Source organism: Pteropus alecto, unplaced genomic scaffold (assembly GCF_000325575.1).
Source record: "Pteropus alecto unplaced genomic scaffold, ASM32557v1 scaffold75, whole genome shotgun sequence".
Taxonomy (NCBI): domain Eukaryota; kingdom Metazoa; phylum Chordata; class Mammalia; order Chiroptera; family Pteropodidae; genus Pteropus; species Pteropus alecto.
In genome coordinates, this window is record NW_006440638.1 from 20,718,644 (window position 1) to 20,741,235 (window position 22,592).

Below are 22,592 nucleotides of genomic sequence, written 5' to 3' on the forward strand. Positions count from 1 at the left end.
GAATGCCGCACCCGACCCCCAGCCCCTACCTTCCTGTCTCAGAAGCAACTTTTCTTACCAGCTTATGCATTCTTCCAGAAAGTCTACGCATAAATAAGTACTACGTATATAACCTTGAAAAATACAGTGTATCACCTACTATATGCATAGTCCCACTCCGCACTTATTTCCCTTAATACACTAGGGATGGTGTGACTTTTTATATTGGAAATTGACCATAAGCTTGATTTTTGAAATTTGGTAATATCTGACTGAGGAAATAAAATCAAAAGTACCCGCTTAAATGGGGGAAACCATTTTCCCCACATATCCAATTAACCTCAGAAGTCTTGTAGGAATTGGCGGGGGAGGTGGCAAGGCTGCAAAGATTTGTCACACCTCTTCTGAGTAGAGTTCACTGTCTGAGGAAAATTTCCAGTTTCCAAGGTCCAAGACGGTCAAGCAGGCAATCCACAATGAGCTTACTCCAGAGGAGAGATCATCCTTGTTCCCCAAAATCCAGCAGTGTGGCTGGGACAAGAGTCCTGGCTGGGTTGGGGAGGGAAGGAAAGTAGACCAGACACGAAGTGAGCATGTCTGTGGCTCTGACTTGTCCTGCCACTCTGGGGCCTCCTTGGTGACAAGACATTACTCTGTCCCTGCACAGAGCAGGTTACTGGAGCCATGGGCATCTACCAGCTCTCTTTCTAGGCAAATTCTGCTGGGCAAGAGGGGACACGGTGGGGCTTCTTCTCACTGGTCACAGCGTAATGGAGCTGCAGACAGCCTCCCGTCCTCCTGGGTCACCTGACCTGGATGGAGCTCCTATGGCTTTTTGGTGGAGTGTACCCTGGTCATATGCATTCTTTCAGCTTTGGTTTTGTCCAGAGGATTTGAAACTTGTGTGCACCGGAATCCCAGGGGACCTGTCACCATACTGATGCCCAGGCCCCAGCCCCTCAGGGTCTGTCCCAGGAGGTCTGGGACAGAGCCCAGGAATCTGCATTTTAACCAGCTCCTGGGTGACTGAGGACCAGATTTTGAGCTCATTCTCCTAGCCCTCCTTAACTGAGAAGAGATATAGCATGGTGTAGGGGACAGGCTCACTTTGGAGCCATACTCTGCACCACCTGCTAGCTGTGAGACATTGAGCAGGTCACTTACCTTTAGTTTCCTTATGTGTAAAATGGGGATAATAAGAGAATCGATCTCATAGGTGAAGTTTAAATAAGATAATGCATGTAAAACAACAACTATGCGCCTGACACCCAGTAAGCCCTCCACAATTGGAGGCTGTATTTTTGTTAACAGGACTTCCTCTGTCAAAGGGCAGGCCGCTCTAAATGTTTGGGTATATATGGCTCTCATTTAATCATTTAGAATGAATTTTGCCATTCATTTTTTTATCATTCGCCACAGTAAGTGTTTTGGCAAGTGAGCCTTGAGACATGGAGATGCCCCTATTCCAGTCCTTATTATCTTCTCTTCCTCATCGGCACCTTTTTCCTGCCTCAAAAACAGAAATACTTCTTTGGTGCTCTTCACCCTGTCCCTGTGGGTGGGAGTGCGGGTGAAGGGAGCGCCTCCAGTTCAGCAGCCCTGGTTCCTGTCTCTCCCTTGGGTTGAGAAGTATAAAGGGCAGTTGCCAAACCAGGAAAGGAAGCATGACAAACTGGAGGCCACATTCCTCTATCCTCCTGGAGAGAGGAAGGCATCCTGCCCAGGCGGGTGTGTGGGAGAGCAGAGCCACTTAGAGGGGTTCACGCCTGCATCAGCTGCCGTGTCTCCCCACCAGAGCTGCCACCCAAATTGACCTGAAGGCAGAGGCCACAATGAGCCAGCATTCCCATGTCGCTTACCCACAGGTCACATCTTGAAGGAGTGGGTAACCCTGTGCCACAGGACTCTGGCCCCAGTAGCTCCAAGCTTTAGGATTCAGGGAAGCTACTGAAATTAGGTAAAACTAAGGGAATCTCAAGGAAACAAGGATGTGTGCACGCACACACACACACACACACGCACGCACGCACGCACGCACACACACGCACACGCACACACACACACGCTCAGTTCTTCAGAGAAAATGGGTTGGGAACTAATGAGTGCCTTGAATGGAACACTAGCTGAATAATTTCTTGGTTCACCAATTCTCCATGTAGATGAGACAAAGCTGCAGACAGATGCCAGGCTTCACAGAGCCACGGGCAAAGGGGGAAGCCCTAGTCCAAGTCGCAGACTCTTGCTTGATGATAGCAGCAGCTTCCTCAGTAGTCCCACCACTTCCACCCTTGCCCCCTACAATCTGTTCTCTTCCCAACAACTAGGGTGTGCGTCCTAGAATGCAAACCTCATCCTATCTTCCCCTCTCCCCACCTCGCCTCAAACCCTCAAGTCTCCCCATTTCTCTCTGATTAAAGGCCCAAGTCCTTACCATGGCTTACAAAGCCCTGTATCTCTTGGCCTTCACTTACCTTTCCAACTCCACTTTCAATCATCTGTATACTGTAGCCAAACAATTTAGGTCCCCCATTCTTCATGCTCTCCCTAGCCTCTGGGCCTTTTCATGTGCTGTTCCCCCATCCTAGATTGCTCTTCTCGGCCATTCACTCAGCAACCTTCTCATTCCTCACCATTCAGCTTAAAACTCACTCAGTCTGGGAGGCCTTCTCTGGCCAGCTCCCCCCAGTCTACTTTGGGACCATCAGTTACATCTTCCCACAGCGTCCTTATGGCTCCTTTCTAACACTCGTCCATGTGTAATTAATTGTCCGATGTCTGTTTCCCATCCCCAATCTATGCCCGCTATAAGAGCAGAGCTGTGTCTTCTCAGTCACTGTTCAATAAACTTTTGTGGAATTAAACTCAGGGGCACTACTGGGCCATCTCAGGGTAGATGGCAATACCTTTACAGAATTATCCTTAATTTTTTAAACAAATAAAGACAATATTTGAGCAAAAGGTAGTAGACATTGGGTAGTAGGATTGTTGTAACTTTTCTTTTAGAAACCCTTCTAGATGGAAACACCTAATTTACAAAGTTAGGGAGTGGTTTTTGCTGGTATCACCTGGGGATTAAAATATTAACAGTGCCCTCTAGTGTATTAAAGTTTCTCAAAGAACATTTGAAGAATATAAAATGGAATGACAATAGGACACAAGAATTAAAACCTTAAAATCCAGCTAAAGGTAAACCTCACTGTGGTTTCTTGAACTCGACCTCCACCCTCCTGCCTCAGGCCTTTGCACATGCTGTACCCTTTGCCTAAAGCACCGCTTCCGTCTTTGCCTGACTTCTTTGCAAGCACACAGTCTCTCTCTCCATAGGTCTAAGGCTTTCATGGCCGTCCAGACTCCATGCAAATCTCCCTTCCTCTAAGACAGATCACACACACACACACACACACACACACACACACACACACACTCACACAGGCCTTTCCCAAGATTCTAGCCTCCTGGCATATATACCTCAAGTGGCCCAGGTTCCGGCTGATTAGAGCAAGCCCATGTTCTTACCTGATATCAGTTTCCTGATGGCAGGAGAAATTATTTTAGCCATTTGCAGAAACTCTTGCTGACTCTCTCTTCTCTGAGAAACTCTTTTACTGCCTCCATCAAATACCCTGGAAGTTTCATTGAATTTTTCCAACATATATTTTTTTGAGATTCCTGCTCACTTGAGATATTTTAATAGTGTCATAGAGGTTAGAGCTGAAGATATCTTTAAAGATAATAATACAATAATAGTAATAATAATAACAATAATAATAACTGCCATTTGCCAAGGCTTGCTCTCTGCCAGGCTGTGTTCTAAGAAGTCATGGTATATACTATCTCACTAAATTCCAACCACAGCACTAAAAAAGTGAGGTCTATTGTCATCTCCATTTTATAGATGGAAAACTGAGGCCCAGATTAGTTAAACAACCTGCCCAGGGTCACGCAACTGGAGAGCAGTAGAGCCCAGGGCGACTCTTTTATAAGGCATAGTAGGTGTGGGGCTTAGGGTCTATGATACTTTTAGGCCATGCAAATATTTTAATTTCTTTTAAAATAAGAAGGAAATAAAAATGAAATTTTAGGTTGAAGAAATATCTTAATGGATAGTATTAATATATTTTTCATTATACCAACGTAACTGTAAAATATCACTTTTTAGGTTTTGTTTGTTTTTTATGTAAGAAGGGATCCTATGAAGGCAAAGGTCCTAAGTCCCACGAAAATAGTAATGTGGCCCTAGTGGAGTCAGAAGTCAAATCGGGTCAGTCTGCCTCCAAAATTCATGCTTTCACTAGTCAAGTCTAACCCCATTTTAAAGCTGAAGAAATTGGCCACACAGAAAATGGATGACAGAATCCAGGGAAGAATGCCCATTTCCAGTAGTCCAACTACCATACCCTGTGGTCCGACAGCACCACCTGGTGGTATTTCAGGGAACTTCTTTTTAGTCAAAGGTTGAGAGAGCATAGACAGGTTCAAACACCTCCCAAGAAAGCAGCTACAAGCCAGTCCGCTTTTGGGGCTCCATATTCAGCAGTGAGGGAGCCAAGCCAAGCCAAGGAGCCAACGCCACATGCTCTCATTAGGTTGTCATTTGAATTCACACATTACCCTTACACACACAGACACACACACACACACACACACACACACACGCACACACACCCCTCTCTCCCAGTATATCAGATTTATCCCTCAGAGTTAATATCTGCAAAGTGCTTAGATCCAATAGGGATATCGTGTAAGCCAATCTGTCATTTGAAAATTTTCAGTAGCCACATTAAAAAAGGCAGAAAGGATTAAGTAAATTTAATTTTAATAATACGTTTTATTTAACCTAGGTTTCAGCAATCTACAGCCTGTGGATCAAATCTAACCCACCACCTGTTTTTTTAAATAAAGTTTTATTGGAACACGGCCATGCCCATTTGTCTACAGCTGCATCAACACTACAATAGCAGAGCTGAGTAGTGTTGTAGTTGAGACTGGTGGCCCACAAAGCTGAAAATATTAACTATCTAGTTCTTTATAGAGAAAGTTTTGTCAATCCTTGATTTAGCTCAATATATACAAATTTGGTCATTTAAACATGTAATTCAATATAAAAATTATTAACAAGATATTTTACATTTTTTATAATATAATTCTCTGAAATCGATGTGTCCTGTACTTACGCTACGTCTCAATTTGGATGAGACACATTCCAAATGTTCAGTGGATACAGGTGGCTCATTGAATTGACAATGAAGGCTTAGAAAAATGTCTGCACATAGCAAATATCATATGGGTGCTTATTAACTATATAAATAAATAAATTCAGAAGAATTAAGCCCTAACGTACTGGAACATCCACTGCTTGTAATAAATCAACCTCTTTCCCACGCCTCCAGATGCTAGCTATGAAGTATTACCTTTGAGAGAATTGAGAAAATAATCACCCAAATCATTTTCTGAAAGCATAATTTATTTGCAAAATCCCAGCTGAGAAAGGCTGCCCCGGTGGTAACCTGTCCTCTTTGAAACAGCTTGCAGACTTGCTGCTGATAGAGATCATCATCCTAATAATTAATTTAACTCACATATACAGAACCAGGCACTTGTTAGACATATTCTAAGCATTGTTTCATTAAATGACAGAAACGACAGTGACCTCACTCAGGAAGCCTGCCCCAAGCTCCTATGCTGCCCTCGTTGCTTCTTTTGAGCTCCAAAGTTGCCCACTTTCTTCCATCCCAGCCCTTCTGACTCCATGCTGTGAGCTCCAAGATCTGCCCCCTTTATGTCCCGGTGGCCTGGCATAGGCCTGGCCCATGGGAACTGCTGGATCAATGTTTTTGCTTTCAATCAAATGACCCCAGAGGAACCCTGGGGCTATATGGTATTTGATTAAATTCGAGAAGTGTTTTTTAAGTGCCTTCGGTTTGCAAGGCTGCAGTGTGAGTTCCAGTAGAATCAATCCCCTGCACATATTGGCCCTTGTTCACGCTCTCTGTCTCTTGCTCTTTCCCACTCAAGAACTTTCCCAAAGTTGACAAGGGAAACCCAGGCAAATTAGTTCCATTTGCAGTTTTAAGTGCCCCAGCTCTTCTGTGACATTTCAGGCTAAGAGGAAGACCAGGAGAGACCTAGAAAAATTCTTCTAGAGGTGGCTCTCACAAGAGTGGTAAGATTGCTCAGTTCTTCCTTTGGCCAGCCGAGGGGCTGCTCTTTACCTGGGTGGAGCGGCAGGGTACCACAGTGCCCCGATTAGGCAGGGATGTGCCCACGAGCATTTTGGCTTCACAAGAAGCTGTGTGCAGGATGACTCTCTGTGCTCCCTATGTGCCCAAGGCCTTGGAAGCAATGAGAGGCTGTGTGCACCAACAGGGTTGGCTGCCAGGTACAGACATTTGACACACCTGGGTTTCTGTGGGAGATCTCGTCCTTAGAGAAGGGGAGAGACCCATCAAGTTGGCCCCAGGAACTAAGGTTTAGCTGTCAGATGGAGGTGTTACGGGTCGAATCGTGTCCCCCTCAGAAATGACACATTCAAGTCCTGACCCCTAGTTCCTCGGAATGTGACCATATTTGGAAATAGAATCACGACAGATATAACTAGTTAAGGTGAGATCATACTGGAATGGTATGGGCTCAGACTCCAATATGACTGGTGTCCTTATGAAAAGGTGGCCGTGTGAAGACAGAGGCGCACAGGGAGAACACCACGTGATGACAAAGGCGGAGATCAGACTTATGAAGCTGCAAGCCAAGGAATGCCAAGGATTACCAGCAATCAACCGGAAGCCAGGAAGAGGCAAAGGAGGATTCCCCTGCAGATTTCAGAGGGAGCATGATTTTTAGACTTCGAGTTTTCCAAAACTGTGAGACAAATTTCTGTTGTTTTCAGTTACTTTGTTTGTGGTACTTTGTTATGGCGGCCCTAGCAAACTAATGCAGGAGGGGACTTCTGAGTTTAGGGTGATGGCTGAGCTCAAATCTACCCCTAGATCATCCACAGGACACAACGGGTACTGTGGCAGAAATGGGCTAGATGTTCAGGAGCTCTTTCTCTTCTTCTTCCTGGGCACCTGGTTATACAACACTCCCAATCTTTTCACATCTAGAAGTCATGTAACCAATAGACTGACAGGAGGTGATGTTCGTCAGCTCCAGGCCATGGGAGGTAAGAGTGAGAGTGTTCTCGCCAGGCTTTCTGACTCTCTTCTCTTGTCCCCCAGTTAAATCTGATGATTTAGGAGATGGCTAAACCTCCAGATGGGAGAAGCCTAGATCCCCAGATCAGCATGTGGCAGGCGACCCACCGGACATCAGATTGCACTGTGCTGTAAGAAATACATCTTTATTAGTTTAAGCAACCGGGATTTAGGGGCTGTTTGTTATAGCAGTGAGGCAACCCTGACCAGTGCAGGGTCTTGGGGGTGAAAAAAGCAGTGAGTAAACATGGAAACAACTTCTTTCCTAAACTGTAGGAGACCCTGGGACCGAGCAATTTTGCTATGGGTCCCTTCATCAGAATGTAAGAGAGTGAGGACAGAGAGATTTTCCCCATCTCCTAAGCATCTTAAGGACGTAGGGACACCTCCCCTGCCCCGAGTCTGCAGCTGGAGCACCTGGAGACTCTCTCGTTTCCTCAGGAGAGCAGCACATGCTGGGGATGGCAGGGGTGGGGAGCTCTGTAAGGAAGGACGTCACCGAGGACAGACAAGAGGCAGCAGGTGAATCCCAGAGGTAGCACTCATGCCCATCCATGCTCAGCAGACGCAGGGCTACACAGAACAGAGGGATAGGTGGTGGCGCTGGCAGCATCTCTGCTCTGCAGGATCCAGACAGACCATGGGAAAAGGAAGGAGCCACTTCTGAACTGCCCGCCAGCGATTTCACATTAGCTGGTCCGTTCGCCGTGGAAAATGGAAGACGCTACTTTTGATGTAAAAGGTCTTTGTGATGGGCTGGGACCTGGCATAAGCTGAACGTCTGATGTCCTTCATGGCATCCCCTGAACACAGCAAAGGCTCGGTTGAGCTGGGGACACCACTCCTCCTGCCAGCCCTAGCCCAACCCAGAGGGCTGAGGATCAACAGGTATGCGCTGCTAGGACTGCTCCGGTTGTTAAAGCAGCGAAATCCTTCTGTACGCTAGGAGTAGCCACTGCCCCTCATATCCCCGGACCCCTACCATAGGACTCCTAGCCTCCCTAGGATCCAATAACTAAAAGATACGTCTGGCATAGCATGGAAACCTAGAGACCTTGCTGTGGCTCAAGGACCAGGATGCACCCTGATAGGTGGCACACAGGCCATTCCAGTCGTTAACTGTTTTGACCATATCCCTTCCCCAAGCTCACATACCTCTCTTCACATTTTTCCCGTTGTCTAATGATATCCCCACCCATCTTGTACTCCATGGTAAGCACCTCCAGTGTCCTGCCCAAGTCTGACCTAATGCCCCCCAAATGCCCATAGGCTGCAAATCCTGTCTGTTGGAATGATGATGATGATGATGATAATGATAGCAGTCACTATTTCTTGAGCACTAACTATGTGGGGCACTAGACTGGTGCTTTCTATGCGTAAAAGGGCATTTGGGGCTGACCCAGCTGGGGCCCAGACAATGCCTTCGACCCCTTTCCCGTAGCTCTTTGTACCAACTGGGATGACACAACTCCTTTCTGTAACTGTGTTGGGAGGTTGGAAAAATGGTCATCAGAAGGTTTGTCATCTGTTTTCCATCTGGTCCCTGAACTTGTTGGGGTAGGGGCATGAGGCCAGAAGTATACAGAGTGTTCCAGAGCAAAACCACTACGTAGGAAAACAGTCCCCCTGTCTTTGTCCTGAACCCAGTGCTGCCCTAGTACCCAGGGGCATCCAGAATCAGCTCCCCTGTCTCTGATGTTTGGGTTACTGGATAAAACACAGGATGCCCAGTTACATTTGAATTTCAGATAAACAATGAGTAATTTCTCAGTATAAGTATGTCCCATGCAAACGGAAACTCAAATGTAACTGAGCATCCTGTATTTTAATTTGCTTGCTCTGGGTGGCCCCAAGCCTGACATTGACAATGGCTTCCCAGGCATTGGGCATTGGGCTGGAGCAGGAGGGAGGAACAGGGAACCCTGCATGGTGCCTAAATTGAGACTCGTTCTCAGGGTGTCAGGCTCCTCTCGGAAGGATCTGATGGAGTAGATACAACTCAGAACTGCTCAAACGTCCCCTCCCAGCAGGCCTTCCCTGACCACCTTGCCTAACCATAACGGCCCCTCAGTCTCCATCTTCTTCTCTTGATTTCTCTCTTTTTATAGCCTCCGCACTCAAATGTTCACTTTGAAACTAGGAAGCCTGGGTTTGAATTCACGTTTGACCACCTTGCCTAACCATAATGGCCCCTCAGTCTCCATCTTCTTCTCCTGATTTCTCTCTTTTTATAGCCTCCGCACTCAAATGTGGTCCATGGACCAGCAGCATCAGTGTTATCGGGGAGCTTGTTAGAAATGCAGAATCTCACCCCATCCCTGACCTCACCTGCTAGACAGGAAACTACATTTTAACAAGATCCCCAGGTGGTTCCTGTGCACTATAAAGATTGAAGAGCGCTGCACTGTGGCACGGGTCACTGCCTGACACTACATCCTACATCTGTTTGTTGTTGGCCATCGATGACAGACCGTATCTGTCTCACTCTCTGCTATATCCCAGGGATAAAAAGTGCCTGACACATATCAGGTGCTCGATAAACGTTTGTCGAATGAATGAACAAACCAGAATTCAAACCCAGGCTTCCTAATTTCAAAGTGAGTCACTCTTTTGTGCTTGTTCATTTACTAACTCATCTCCCTCAACTGGCTGTCTCAAATGAAAGAATCACACGTTGAATGAATGAATGTCCATCCCACCCACTTCACGGGGCTTTCGTAAGGATAATTCCTGTTCAAGGTGCTTTCCACCTGATTTCTCCAAAACTGTGACATAGGAAGGCAGATGCTAATTTATTCCCTCTTTTCAGATGTATAAACTGAGGCGCAGGGAAGTTAAGGTTCTCGCTTGAGCTCACACAACTTGGAAGTGATGAAACCAGGATTTGAACTCACACTTCCTGATTCCAAATTGAGGCCTCATTCCCTAGTTCATATTCATTCATTTGTTCATTTGTTCATTCATCCCATAGTCATTGAGTACCAGCCCCAAGCTGGGAGCTAGGAAGACATTAATAAAGTTTACTAAGAAGTTTTGGAACCCAAAGCGCTCACCAGATGGAAATACTCAAAGAATGGTGACACAGTGGGCCCAGTGCTTTCACAGACTCAAAAAGCTGCAGAGGCACAAAGGTGGACTTAAATCTGCCTAGAGGACTCTCGGAAGATTTCCCAGAGGAGGCAACATGTGAAAGTTAACCAGCAGAGGGAGCGGGGCAGGAGGAGCATTCCAGGTATAGACACCAGAAAGTGCAAAGGCCTGGAAGTGTGAAGGTGCTTGGCCTGCTCGGAGAGCACTGAGCCAGGGGTCTGTGCTGCTGATGAGGGGTGATGAAGCATGAGGCTTGGGAGGGAGGCAGGGCCTGCCTGCAAAGGCCTAGAATGGCAAGATGGTGGTGGCCCTTACCCACGTGCCAGCCGTACTCCCAGGATGACAAGATCGGGTACTGAAACTTCTCCTCCGGCTTCTGCCGATGCCGCTCTCGGAGGTACAAGGCCCGGCCTTGGCCGTCGTGAGAGATGCCTTGGAAGAGCAGCTGCAGAGTGCTCGGGGGCACCTGCCTCATTTCTAAGCCCTCTGGTTTGGTCTGGTCTGCTGGCCCCCGAGTTGATCTTTTGGCCTCCCAGACTCTGTCTCCCTTGGGCGGGGGGCCCTGGACATCCACTTCCCTGGACAGCCGATCCCAGATTCCCTTGGTTTCTGGCTGTCCAACCCGTACCTCCTTGCTGTCAGGGGAGCTGGTGGCAGGCAATGGCCCCACTCCCAGGGCTGACTTGAAGGGGTCCTGCTGGAGCGTCTTCCTGGGCCCCGGCCGCTGCTTTGGGTACTTGTGGCCATAGTTGATCTTCCAGGCAACTCGGGCGGCAGCCTCCTTCTGGATGTGCTCTTGCCAGTAGGCTTGGTTTTGGGAGGTGAACAGATCCCTCATGGCAGGGAGGGGGTGGAGGTGGGGAAAGTAGGAAACATTCTGCCCACAGCTCTCTGGCCTGTGTTTGCACTGCTGGTGTCTCGTTTCCAAGGATACGTGCAACCGATGAAGGCTAGGTTGCCAAGGTTCTGCTGGAGAGGAGGGGCTGGGGACTCAGGGGACTTGGGGCCAACCATAGGCTGTAGGGAAGACCATGTTGGAAAAGGGAGCAAAAGCCAGCCATGACCCACCCAGGGCACCTGGCAGGAGTTCAGCCTCAGAGGAACTCAGGGCCCAGACTTTTCTTCCTCATACCCTTAGGATCTCAGGGTGGTCCATGGGGTACTATAGCCTCTGTTCCATTCAGTAAACCCCAATGTACACCTACTTATGGACCAGGCACCCAAGGGGGTCCACAGAGAGGCCTAGTCTCCAGCCTCAAGAAGCTCTAGACACATGGCTGGAGAGGTTGCCATGGTGACTCTGGATGCCAACTCCTCAGACACAGCTCTGCCACTCCATAGTTTTGTGGCCTCATCTGTACAACAGGATGATCATGGGAACTAGCCTTAATATTAAGAGAATGACAGGTCAGTGCATAGCAACTTGGGGCAGTGCCTGGCATGGAGGAAGCCTTCCATGAGTGTCAGCTGCTAACAAGTACTTACTTGGTACTAGCTGCTGTGCTACACTCCATATGCTTTAAATCACCCCCCTCAATTACTGGGGCTCTCATAGCCTCCTTTGCAGGTGGAGAAATAGAGGCTTAGAGAAATGATGTGCCTGCACCAGGGCACACAGCTGGTACATGGTAGTACCTACTCTGCGCCAGGCCTGGGCTGAGGGTTTTACTGAGAGATCTCCCTTAATCCTTACCTCTCTTTTCCAGATAAGAAAACTGAGCTCAGAAACATTAAGTAGTCGCACTGGAGTTGACTCCAAAACTCATGTCATATATAACAAACACAAAACTCTACCACGGAGTATGGCAAGCACCTTGAGAGAGGCACAGGCAGGGTGGGACAGAAGAGGACCCACCAGTACTCCAGCAGTTGACCATACAGCCAACCTCCCAGATCCTCACACCTTCTGCCTCCCTGACCAGGGCCCTCCAGGGTTGCATACCAGTGGGAAGGAGGTTACCCACAATGCCCTGGGGCCAATTGCCTTTCCGCTCTCTGCTGGGTATGCTCTCATTTATTCATTCACTTAATATTCATTTGCTTTTGACTCTATGCCAGGCACCAAGCCAGGTACTAAAGGTAGGTGAGGAGGGACAGAGTCCACATGCTTCCTGCTCTTGGGGTTTCACCATCCAGAAGGGGAGGCAGACTCATAACTGAGTAGGTAGAGGGAGAGGCAGAAGATGGGTGGTGGTGGTCAGGGACGGCTTCCTGGAAGAGATGCTCTTTGATTGAGACCTGAACTATGAACACAAGTTAGCCAGGCAGAGTGGGGGAAGGCTGTTGCAGACTGGGACCCCCGCCCCCCCGCCTCCACCCTAGTCCAAAAGGCAAGAAAGGGTACAGTAAGGCTGTTGCAGACTGGGACCGCCCCCCTCCACCCTAGTCCAAAAGGCAAGAAAGGGTACAGCTGCATAGACTGTCTTTTGTGCCTCAGTCTTCCTAACTGTAAAATGAGGGCTATGAGGAATTGTGGGAAATTTGGGGAGATTAAAAGCCAGCTGGTTAAGTGGGACAGCCTGGGCCTGTTTATCTCCGTTGGAGCACTCACAGTGGTCACCGATTAGAGGTGCAAACACCTTTTTAATCCAAGCTCCCTGACCTGGCTGTAAGCACCATTCTTTCCATACTGAGGGCCTTCTACATGCCAGGAGCTGCAAGTGAACAAAACCGACAAAATGTCCTGCCCTCGTGGAGCTTGCTTTTCTGTACTCTGTCTTGCTCAACATTGTATCTGTATCTTCAGGGTACCTCTGGATTTATTGCCTGGAATACAGTAGGTGCTCAGAAAAAGGCTCAAGAAAACGATGACTAGGGCTACTTCACGTTAGCTCTGTTGCAGCTGGGTGGGCGGAGAGAGCGGGAGGGAGGAAAGTCAGGCGCTGCGGGGCGGCGCGGCGGCGGGTGAGTGGCAGAACTGTGGGGGCGGAGCCTGATTCCAGAACTCGGGAAAACCTCCCTGATCCAGACCGCCCCCACCCCCAGTCTGGTAAGTCCAGGTGCCACGAGCGCGAGAGGACAGAGGTGGGCATCCCCCTCCTCGGGGATTCGGAGACCCCGTGCTTTCCGGACGGCAGAGGCCGCCTTCGGGGCTGCAGTTCGCGTGTCCAAGGCGACCCCTGGCGGTCACTGTGGTGACGACAGCTGGACGGCAGTCCTCCCACCCAGAAGGGGAACACCTAGACCTTGCAGGCGTGGCCGACTAAGGCTCGGCTACTGAGTGGACAGGCTCCCCTAGCAGGGAAGGGAGTGGAAGGGTGCAGAAAGGCACCTCCAAACTGCTGCTTTCCAACGCGCCCAGGGACAGCCGATGGCACTCAGGAAAGCTGCTTTCAGATTCCAAGTGCCCACTCTATGCCAGGCCCCTGTGTGCCTCACTCGGCTTCACGGCCACATCCCTAAATTCGGGCTTCCGGATTTTATTGCAGCCCTAGTCATTACTACCTGTGTGAAATTGGGGAAGCCACTTAACTTCTCTGAAGTTAAGCCGGCAAATTCTCTTGAAAATATGAGGATAATCATAAGAAAGTGCCTAGCATTAATACGTGTTATTTATGAGAATTTTTACTCCAGATACATTAACTCATTTAAAACCCGGCCTCAGGCCTGGCTATATAGCCTGGGCCTGTGCTGAGGGAAAAGGGGACACTGAAACTCAGAAACCAGAGGAGGCTGGGACGTGAGCTGGGGCCCTCCAGAGTACACCTGACTCACCTAACTCTCTTCCCACCTTTCTGGCTACTTCCCGGGGCCACCAACAGCCCACCTTGCTGGGAGTTCTGTCATTGGCCTACCCTATCCACCCCCACTGATGATGCTGACCCCAATCCACAGCCTAGGGTTCTGTCCAAAAATGCCTCTTCTAGGACTCAGTGCTGACTGTCCTTACAGGAGCCCCTCCTGGATTTAAGTTCTCAGTGCAGAAGAATCATCTTAGGCACCTTACACCAACAGTAGTAATTTTTGAACACTCACCATGTACTGGGCACTATGATGTGCTCTTTACATGCATTTTGTCAATCCCCAGAATACTCTATGGGGTAGGTCCTATTACCCCATTCATTGGAGGGAAAACTGAAGCAGTTTTCTGTGAGAACAAGTGATCTGCCAGAGGCTATGGCAGGGCCAGGATTTGAACCCACTGATTCATGTTTATAACTGCCATGCTAAATGGCTTCCCATAAGCCCCTTTCCCCTCGTTAAGGTACTTCTTCTACTCCACCTTGGGGAGCTGTCCCCCAAGATTCAGGCCACCCCTCTCCTAGCAGCTCTGGGTGGGAAAAGGTTTGCCCAGCCAATCGGAGGATGGAGATGTTGTGGGATCTTCCTAGAGGTTAATTTTAGACTGTGAGTTTCCCATTATTTCTCCATTTTGTGGATGAGGGCACTGAGGCAGAGAAGGTAATTGCCTGAGGTGTCTGAGCTGGTAAGCAGCAGAGCTGGGATTGGGATCCAGCCTTGAACCTGCAGCACCTGACCCACTGCTTTCTGAGAGTTTCTCGCACACCTAGGTTATTCTGCTGCTACTTGTGCGAGCTGCTTGTAGCTGGGCCTGAAGCTGACGTTTCTATGGCTTGGCACCTGTACTAAGGTTTTCTTCTCTGAGATCACCCTGCCACCATTTAGCATAAGGGAGAGGTGTCCTGGTGCCTTGGGAAGGCGGTGGTCCCTGCGGAGGGAGTAATGTGGGCAATAAAAGGCTTGCAGATTCTTTCATCTTTCAGCTTTGTCCTGGGGACATAATCCAGTCCAAAATACAAAACACCCCTGGATGTGAGTCACAGGTCAGGCTTGTAAATTCCCCATCTCCGGCCTGCCTGCTTATAGAACTCTTGAAGAGAGGAGTATGGGGAGGGCCACCCTAAATTCCTTGCAAATGAGCTGGTCCCCTGTGGGCTCAGGGGCCCAGACAAAAGCCTGTCACAAAGCAAAAAGGATCCCTTTGTTTAAAAGATTCCTCCAAAAAAATAAAAAATAAAAATATTCCTCCCACCATGTGTTTGGGCAGCATCCTTAGGACAAAGCCAGAGGGGAAAAATATCTAACTCAGGCTTGCTTTGAGCAATGACATTTTTACTCCTTCTTGGAGTTATGATTTGCTATTGTGGGGGGGGCGGGGGGAGAGCTAAACGAGATGTGTTCTGTTTTTATTAGTGGAATACTCTGATTACAAAGCCCCTTCCCCTCCAAGTTAATGGAGACTTGGACAGATTCCACCACTTTCCCAGACCTACTTCCATCAGGCCCAGCATGAAGGCCAAAGGGCACTTAAATTAACAACCTTGTTTCCCATTTTAAAATACAAACCTGGGGGATTGACAAGGATTGAGTACTTGTTTTGCTATTAACCTTTATTCTGCTAATTTTTCAGGCGTTTTCAAGGGAAATTAAATCCCTACGTGCCTGACTCATTTTACACCAAACTCATCAAAATGGATTTCTCATCTTCAAGGCCCCTTTGAAGTCTTAAGGCTAGGCATGTGGTCAAGAGTGCAAATGTTTATAAGTGTATTGGAAACACAGAAACATGTTAATGAAATGTTTCCTTCTTGGCAGCATTGCTGATGAGTGCTTCCCTGGGTTGCAGAGGGAAATTTGATTAAGAAGAGGCAGGCATTTGAGTTTGGAAGGGGGCAGGGCCTTGTCTCCACTGAGGATCTCTGCAAGGCTGCTGCCAGCTGCTTGCCGTCTTCCTAACCTCCATCAGCCACTAAAGAGTGATGGTCCAGTCAGATCCTGGTAGGAAAGCAGCAGTTAACCAGTGAAAAGATAGAAAGGGCCTGGCACCTGGTCTGCCCAGGGTTAAGTTTCAGTTTTCAAGGTGTTTGTACAAACAAGAGCCGGTTCCCATAGCAGCAAGTCCAGATGCAGGTGAGAGTTGCCCTGTGGCTCTAGCTGTTGACCCATAGAGAGGTACGCAGATTTCACCTTGAAGTGTCTTTCATATACCTGGCAGTGGACTGCCAGGTGCAGCTCCAGGTGCTAGCAAGAAGCCCCCGTAGATCACCTCCAAGGGGCGTTGATCACAGGTAGCAGTGGCTGAGACTCTCATAGCTCCCAGTAGTATTTCTCACACCCACCCCGAGGGAGGTATGCTCTGAAAGGTGAAACAACCTCCCCAAGGCCACAAAGCCAGCGAATGACTGAGCCAGTGTTTAAGCCCTAAGGTACATACCTGATACCAAAGTTTAGCTGTTAATTTTCAAGTGCCACCTCCCTAGAAACCAGCCAGACTTCAACAAGGTATAGAAGCCGATGGCTGTGGCCCTGTGCTCCTCTGTGGGAAAACCCAGCCTACTGTGGCCTATCCAGACCTCACTGGGCAAAGCCTGCACTCCTCAAAGCCCACGAACCTTGTTGGGAGTCCAGGAACAGTCATTCACAGTGCAGGCGGACAGATAGATACAGGTGCTTCCTCCAAGAGGGGTAGGAGAAAAACCTCCTTTCCTCCAAACCCCCTCCCACATTTCAGAGGTAAACAAATCGCCACCCTGAACAACAACTGGGTGTCAGGAAGAGACACATAGAAAGATCCAGTGTCTTCCTTCCTCCCCTTTCCCTCTACCCCTCATCCCCAATGGAGGGTGGGGGCAGGGCTAGGACCTACCATCACTATGGCAACTACCAGGGGCTTAAGAGGGACTCCTGGGTCCCCTTCTTTCTGTGTTCCTGCTTCCACAATGGTATAACCAGGGAGGCAGAGCTCCTCGTCGGGAGGACAAAAAGGTGGGGGCCCAGTGTCTACCCCAAGTGAGCTTTGACACTGCAAACATGTCATTGCAACACCTGAGTCAGTGTTGTCGCTGTAAAATGGTGTCACTGCTGAAGACGGCTGTGTGGGTGAGGAGGCCTCAGTGTGCAGCCAGCAGCTCTCCCTAGCAGGAAGGCACAGCAGAGGAAGAGAGAAGGGAGGGGAAAACCATACGCCAAGTGAGCCCTGCTGTCCAAGGGCAGTGGAATGACAGGTGACAGCTGCCTGTTTGAATAAATTCCCTAAAATGAGGGTTTCTCATGTAATTAGAAAAGAGGCTTTCTCTCCCTCTCTTTTAAACCATAGCCTTCACCTAGGTGGATTTCTTATGTGGGACTCTCATCCAGCACAAGCCCCAGCAAACCTCTCCAAGAGGCTGTGTGAGTGTCAGGGCCCACACGCCCCCTTCCCAATGTCCCTCACCCTCGTGCTGGCCCTATCTGGATAAACTCCCACTGAGGCTCACGGAGAAGCAAGACCTCCCCCTGCATAAAGAGGCAAGATTCATGGTCAAAACACGTTGTGAATCTGTGTCCTTTCAGCCAAGGGTTTGAAGAGCTGGTCAAAGATTCAAACCATTTATTCAGAAGTGACATCCAAGAGCACCAGGGCAGCTTTAAGGAACAAACATTTTATTTAATAAGTTATAAGATACAATTTACAGTTGGCATTTGATTCCAGTTTCGCTTCCACATCCCAGTTTACGAGGCCTGTGCCCCTCCCTTTCTATAAGGCCTCGGGCCGCTCCAGTTGCTAATGGTGGGCTTTTGCCTGCGCTCACCCCCAAGTTGCGACACCTTGGTGAAGGTCGCCCAGGTCGTCCCCTGTCCCATTCACAGAGGCACTCCCAACAACAGAGCCACTTCCTCAAGACTAAGCAGCAAATCAGAAGGGTCTGCCTGCCTCAATCACACTACACACCTGGGCCCTGCAGTCAGCGTCCAGGAACGCTTTAACTTTATTCCAAAGCAGGTCTGTAAGAAGGCGTGCAAAATGCCTTACGCCCAATTTTTAGAATTTTGCACCTGTATACTGCTTTCTAAGCAGCCTCAGATGACGTGGTCAAGGCCAAATACACAGCTACCATCAGCTACGTAGCTTACTATTTCTGCCCAAAAGTAAAGGACCACCGATGAGCTGCTGCCCTCCTCACCTCCTTAACGATTCCCTGATTTTCAGGCCAAAGGTCGGCAGGAATTTCATTTTCCTATCTATAATTATTTTCTAGAAAACATGACCATCGAGATGGAATGGGATGGGTGTGGAGTGATATGTCACGAGAAGGCCTCTGCTAACAAAGACACCCCTGCTGTCACTTTCAACGTGCTGGTAAGGCTCATCAGACTGACAAATGGCTGGAACATGTGTTAAGAACGAGGGCTAGTTTTGGTCAGAAAAAGGGATCTTTGGCAAGTGGGGGCGCTGCTTACCACTGCAGAATTTTCTCAGACTCACCGACTGAAACAGACTTTAAAAAGAGCAAAAACATGGTTGGCCAAGATGGTCACCCATTCTGACTATGCCGGAAAATAATCAGCAGAATGAGGGGAGAGGCAGCAGGAAGCCATTCAGGCCTGTCTGCCACGGCTTAGACTCTGCCCCTTGAAAGATGGGAATAGGCCACAGACTGGGGCGGGGATGGTAATTAGTGTTAAAACAATGCTGTCCACCTAATAACAGCCTTTTCTTATGTAACGTGGGCCCTGGAAGAGATGAAGCTGGTTTTAAGCCATCTTCTTTTCTAAATGACAACCTAAACTAGGTCTCCTCTTTTCCCCTGCCCTTCCTCCCTCTCCCAGTCTTGTTTCATAAATTGGTAACCAATTTCACTTTTTAAAAACATCGGCCTTGCCTGTGCTCTCAGTCTGCCTGTAGGGAGTGATCTGTGCCACAGATTCCAATTTGCTGAGCCCATTTGATAAGTTTGCGTTTCTTAACAGTCCCCAACACATTCCTAAAGAGTCAAGTCTAGGACTTCTTTATGAAGGCACTTTAGAAAGGCAATGTTTTTGGAATGAGGTTTCAGACCCACAAACAGGCTGGAGGACATGGTATAAAACAAGTTACAAACAAGCAACAAAAGCAACCACCAGAACTCCTCCCAGGATTTGACGAGAACTCTTTTAAGGCACCGTGATGTGGAAGGGGCTGCCGGGGATGTGTTCCTCTCCCCACTTCACAGCCAGAACATAATCCCCCTTCTCTTTGACGACATACGTGACATTGTACTGTTGGTTGCCCACATGCTTCATGGAGACCTCTTCACAGGGTGTGGTGGGACCGTGGACCCCAATCAGCAGCATGTTGGAACCTGGGCAGCAGAGGAAGGTGATTATTCCATGAGGATGCACCCCAGAAGGCAGAGGAAGAAGAGGGGATATGAGAGCTAAAGGAATGATACCAGCATCTATGATAATGCTGGGGACCCGAGAGGTGGGAGAGTGTGGTAACTCATAGAGCCTGAAAGTATGGGTTCAAATCCCTGCCCTGCCGCGTCCTAGCTGGGTGACCTTGGACATGGAACTTCACTTCTCTCTGTCTTAGCTTCCTTATCTGTAAATGGGATGACACTAGCACCTACCTCATGGACTCATTGTGAGGTTTAGAGGATTTATTATACGTGAAGTCCTTTGCACATAGTAAGGGCTATTATGTAGGTATTGATTATTCTGATCTCATTTATTCTCTTAAGAACCTTACAGAAGGTACTATTTTCATTCCCATTTTAGATAAGAGGAAATTGACTTTTAGAAAGAGATTTAGTAACTTTTCAAAGGTCAAATGGCTAGGGAGGGAAGGAGGGAGGGAGGGAGGGAGAGAGGAAGGAAGGAAGGGAGGAAGGGAGGAAGGGAGGAAGGGAGGGATGGGGGTGGATAAGTAAGTGGTGGAGCTAGGTTTCTAGCCCCGATGTGCTAGATGCCAGAACCCAGGCAACTAACCATGGACACCCAAATAAATATCTAAGTTCAGAGTGCAATTAAATTTGAAGCAAGAGAAGAGAAGTGGCAGAGAAGTGGCCAAGTTATTGATTCAGTTTGTCATCGGTAATGGGGATAACGCCACCTTTCCTATCTACCTTGAAGTCATGTGAAAAAAAATCAAGAGGCAAAAGGAAAATCATTTAAAAATACTAAATATGGAATATGATAATAAACATGTTTACTTGCAAATGGCTGGGTTACGTGGGTGGGTGGGTACTGCAGACTACAGTAGGGAAGACCACAGTATATGGTGGGTGCTCAGCTACCCCCCACCCCCACTCTCGGGCAGAGCCAGGCTGCCTACCGGCTTTGCTGCAGTCCACCAGGAAGGAGCTCTTCTGGCCCACGAAAGCCTTCAAGAGCCCTGCCCCCTTAGAGGTCACCTTGCTGGCATCTGAGGATGACTTGGGGATGGCGCTATAGCAGGTTTCTGTTGAAGATCTGGTCACCGACTCCACCAGGATGGATGAGGTCTCATTGGCCAAGCCAGGGCTGACCAGACGCTGGCCTAGGACATGGAAGGGAAGGAGGCAGGTGTGAACGGCTAGAACAAGTAGACCTCTCAGCCGGAGAGGCAAGTGCCCCCACACCCGAATACCTCGACCCAAAAGCCACACATCACTTTAACACCTGGATCGAAATGCTACCACTTCCCCATCTCGCACCCATAATGTCTTCTAAACCTCCTAGGGTCTCTCCCCACACAACTAAGTTCTGGTTTTCTGGGCAAATGGACGAGTCTGGCCTTGGCTGACAAGGCCTAGAAATCCCTCCCACAGAACCACGTGTCACCCCGTGGAACCCACATCTTTCCATTTACATAAAGCACTCTGTGTATAAGCAGTGTGGAAGTTTAGGAGAGCATATAACAAACAATACATCAAATATGATTCTCTCTGCATGTGAGGGGATAATTTTTCTATCTGAATTTTTAATTTTTCTGCAACGAACTTATAACTACTTATATAACAGTGAACCAAGTAGAAAGAGGCACGTGGAAGGAACTCACCACTGTATTTATGGTGGTTACCTAGGTTGGGGCCATGAGATGGTTTTACTGTTTGGGATTTTTTCCCAGTGTTCTGAAGGAGGCACATTTTTATAAATTTAATAAGACCTTTGATTATTTTTAAAATGAGGATGAGAAACGAGGTGATTTTTCAAACTGTGATCTAAACAAATACATGAGATTCCAAATATGCAAACATTTCTTCTTTTCTGTTAGAGACAGACACCATCTAATAACACCTAAGCTTTCTCAACTTCTGCTACTTATTTTGCAAGTTTTGAACATGCAGCCCCCTCTAACATATCCTACCATTTCTTTACAATCAAGATGCAAAGTAGATTCAACACAACTAAAATCATCTATCGTTTCTACTACCAATCAGCTCCACTGATAATCTTGGAAGATGAATTTCCAAGGTGTTTGGTTACCTGTCACCTTGGCCTTGAAAGGACTGCCCACGATGTGGTTGGGCCCACCATATTTGACGCCGATCAGATAGTTTCCAGGGGCCATGGGGGTGTACATGACTTTGTACCCTTCCGGGGTTTCCTGGCAATCCATTTTAACCTTGGATGGGCCTTCAATGGTGACAGATAATGTCCCCGGCCCCGCTCGGGTGGTGTTGATGAAAAATTCAGACTGGATACCTGGGATAAAGAAAGAGGAAGTAAATATCACAATGATGGTTTACAGGGATGAGGAGGTGTGGTTTGGAGCACTATCCCTGGGGCATTGAAGCAGTGGCGGGGGCCTGCACAGGTTCCCTCATAGAGGGGTCCCCTTAGAGGCATGGGGACCCACCAGGACTAACTCTGAGCTCCTGGCACAGAGAATCTCAGGCCCCAGGGTTGGTAACTACTTTTCCAAAGCCCAGGCTATAGTGTGGCCGACATCTCGCCCACCAGCACCAACCACCTGGACACCCTGTTCTCTCCCCGAGGCATGAGCCATGGCTGAGGGGGAGAAGCCTGAGTGGTCACTGTGAACCCGAAGTACGGCTTCAGCTGCCAGAGTCTAGCTCTGCCTCCAGGGGGATGGGAAGCGTGGGCCTCTTTGACCTTTCCTTTTTCCTCTGGGTGGACTTGGAGAAGCCAAGGAGGCCCAGTGCCACCTCCTTTCTCCTCAGGCTCCTTGCCCCACTCACCGTGCTGGAGACTGGTGCTGCTGCCAGAATCTGCCAGCCCGCATCTTGCTTGCCATGAATACAAGCAATAAGAGCAGGACCTACAAAGCAGCCGCAGCTAACTGTGCACCACTTGCGGCACTCAGGCTCCAGATCCTGTGCTAAGTATCATTTTACATGCCCAGTGATTCCTCTTCAATAAATGATACTGAGGCTCAGGGAGGTTCAGTCACTTGCCGGTCAGAGTTACAAACTGGAAAGTGGCAGAGCTGGGATCTGCTCAAGTCTGTGCAGCTCCGGAGCCCAGGCCCACCTCTTGGCCAGTGGATGGACAGTGTGGCTGCCTCCGATGCCCTAACTGCAGCCCCAGTATACGCAACCTCTCGCTCGGCCCATGAGGGCCTCTGGCACAGGCAGCTGTCTTGTGACAAAAAGAAAGCTAGGCCAAAAGAGAGTGCCAACGGAT

The 22,592-nt window shown here is 48.6% G+C and overlaps 1 protein-coding gene across 3 annotated transcripts in view; it reads right to left on the reverse strand.

The window, feature by feature from the left end:
* Positions 1-17,624: 17,624 nt before the first annotated feature.
* The window catches only part of FLNB (filamin B), a 130,919-nt gene continuing 125,951 nt past the window's right edge, over positions 17,625-22,592 (reverse strand). For 2 of the 3 annotated variants that reach the window (XM_015593693.2, XM_006917668.3), the window contains 3 exons: positions 21,432-21,650; positions 20,299-20,502; positions 19,137-19,324 (listed from right to left, as the gene is read on the reverse strand). In XM_015593693.2, the coding sequence (XP_015449179.1) occupies positions 19,137-19,324; positions 20,299-20,502; positions 21,432-21,650 (611 nt within the window). Of the gene's footprint in view, positions 19,325-20,298; positions 20,503-21,431; positions 21,651-22,592 lie in introns of all 3 variants that reach the window. The other variant, XM_015593691.2, reaches the window with a different exon arrangement.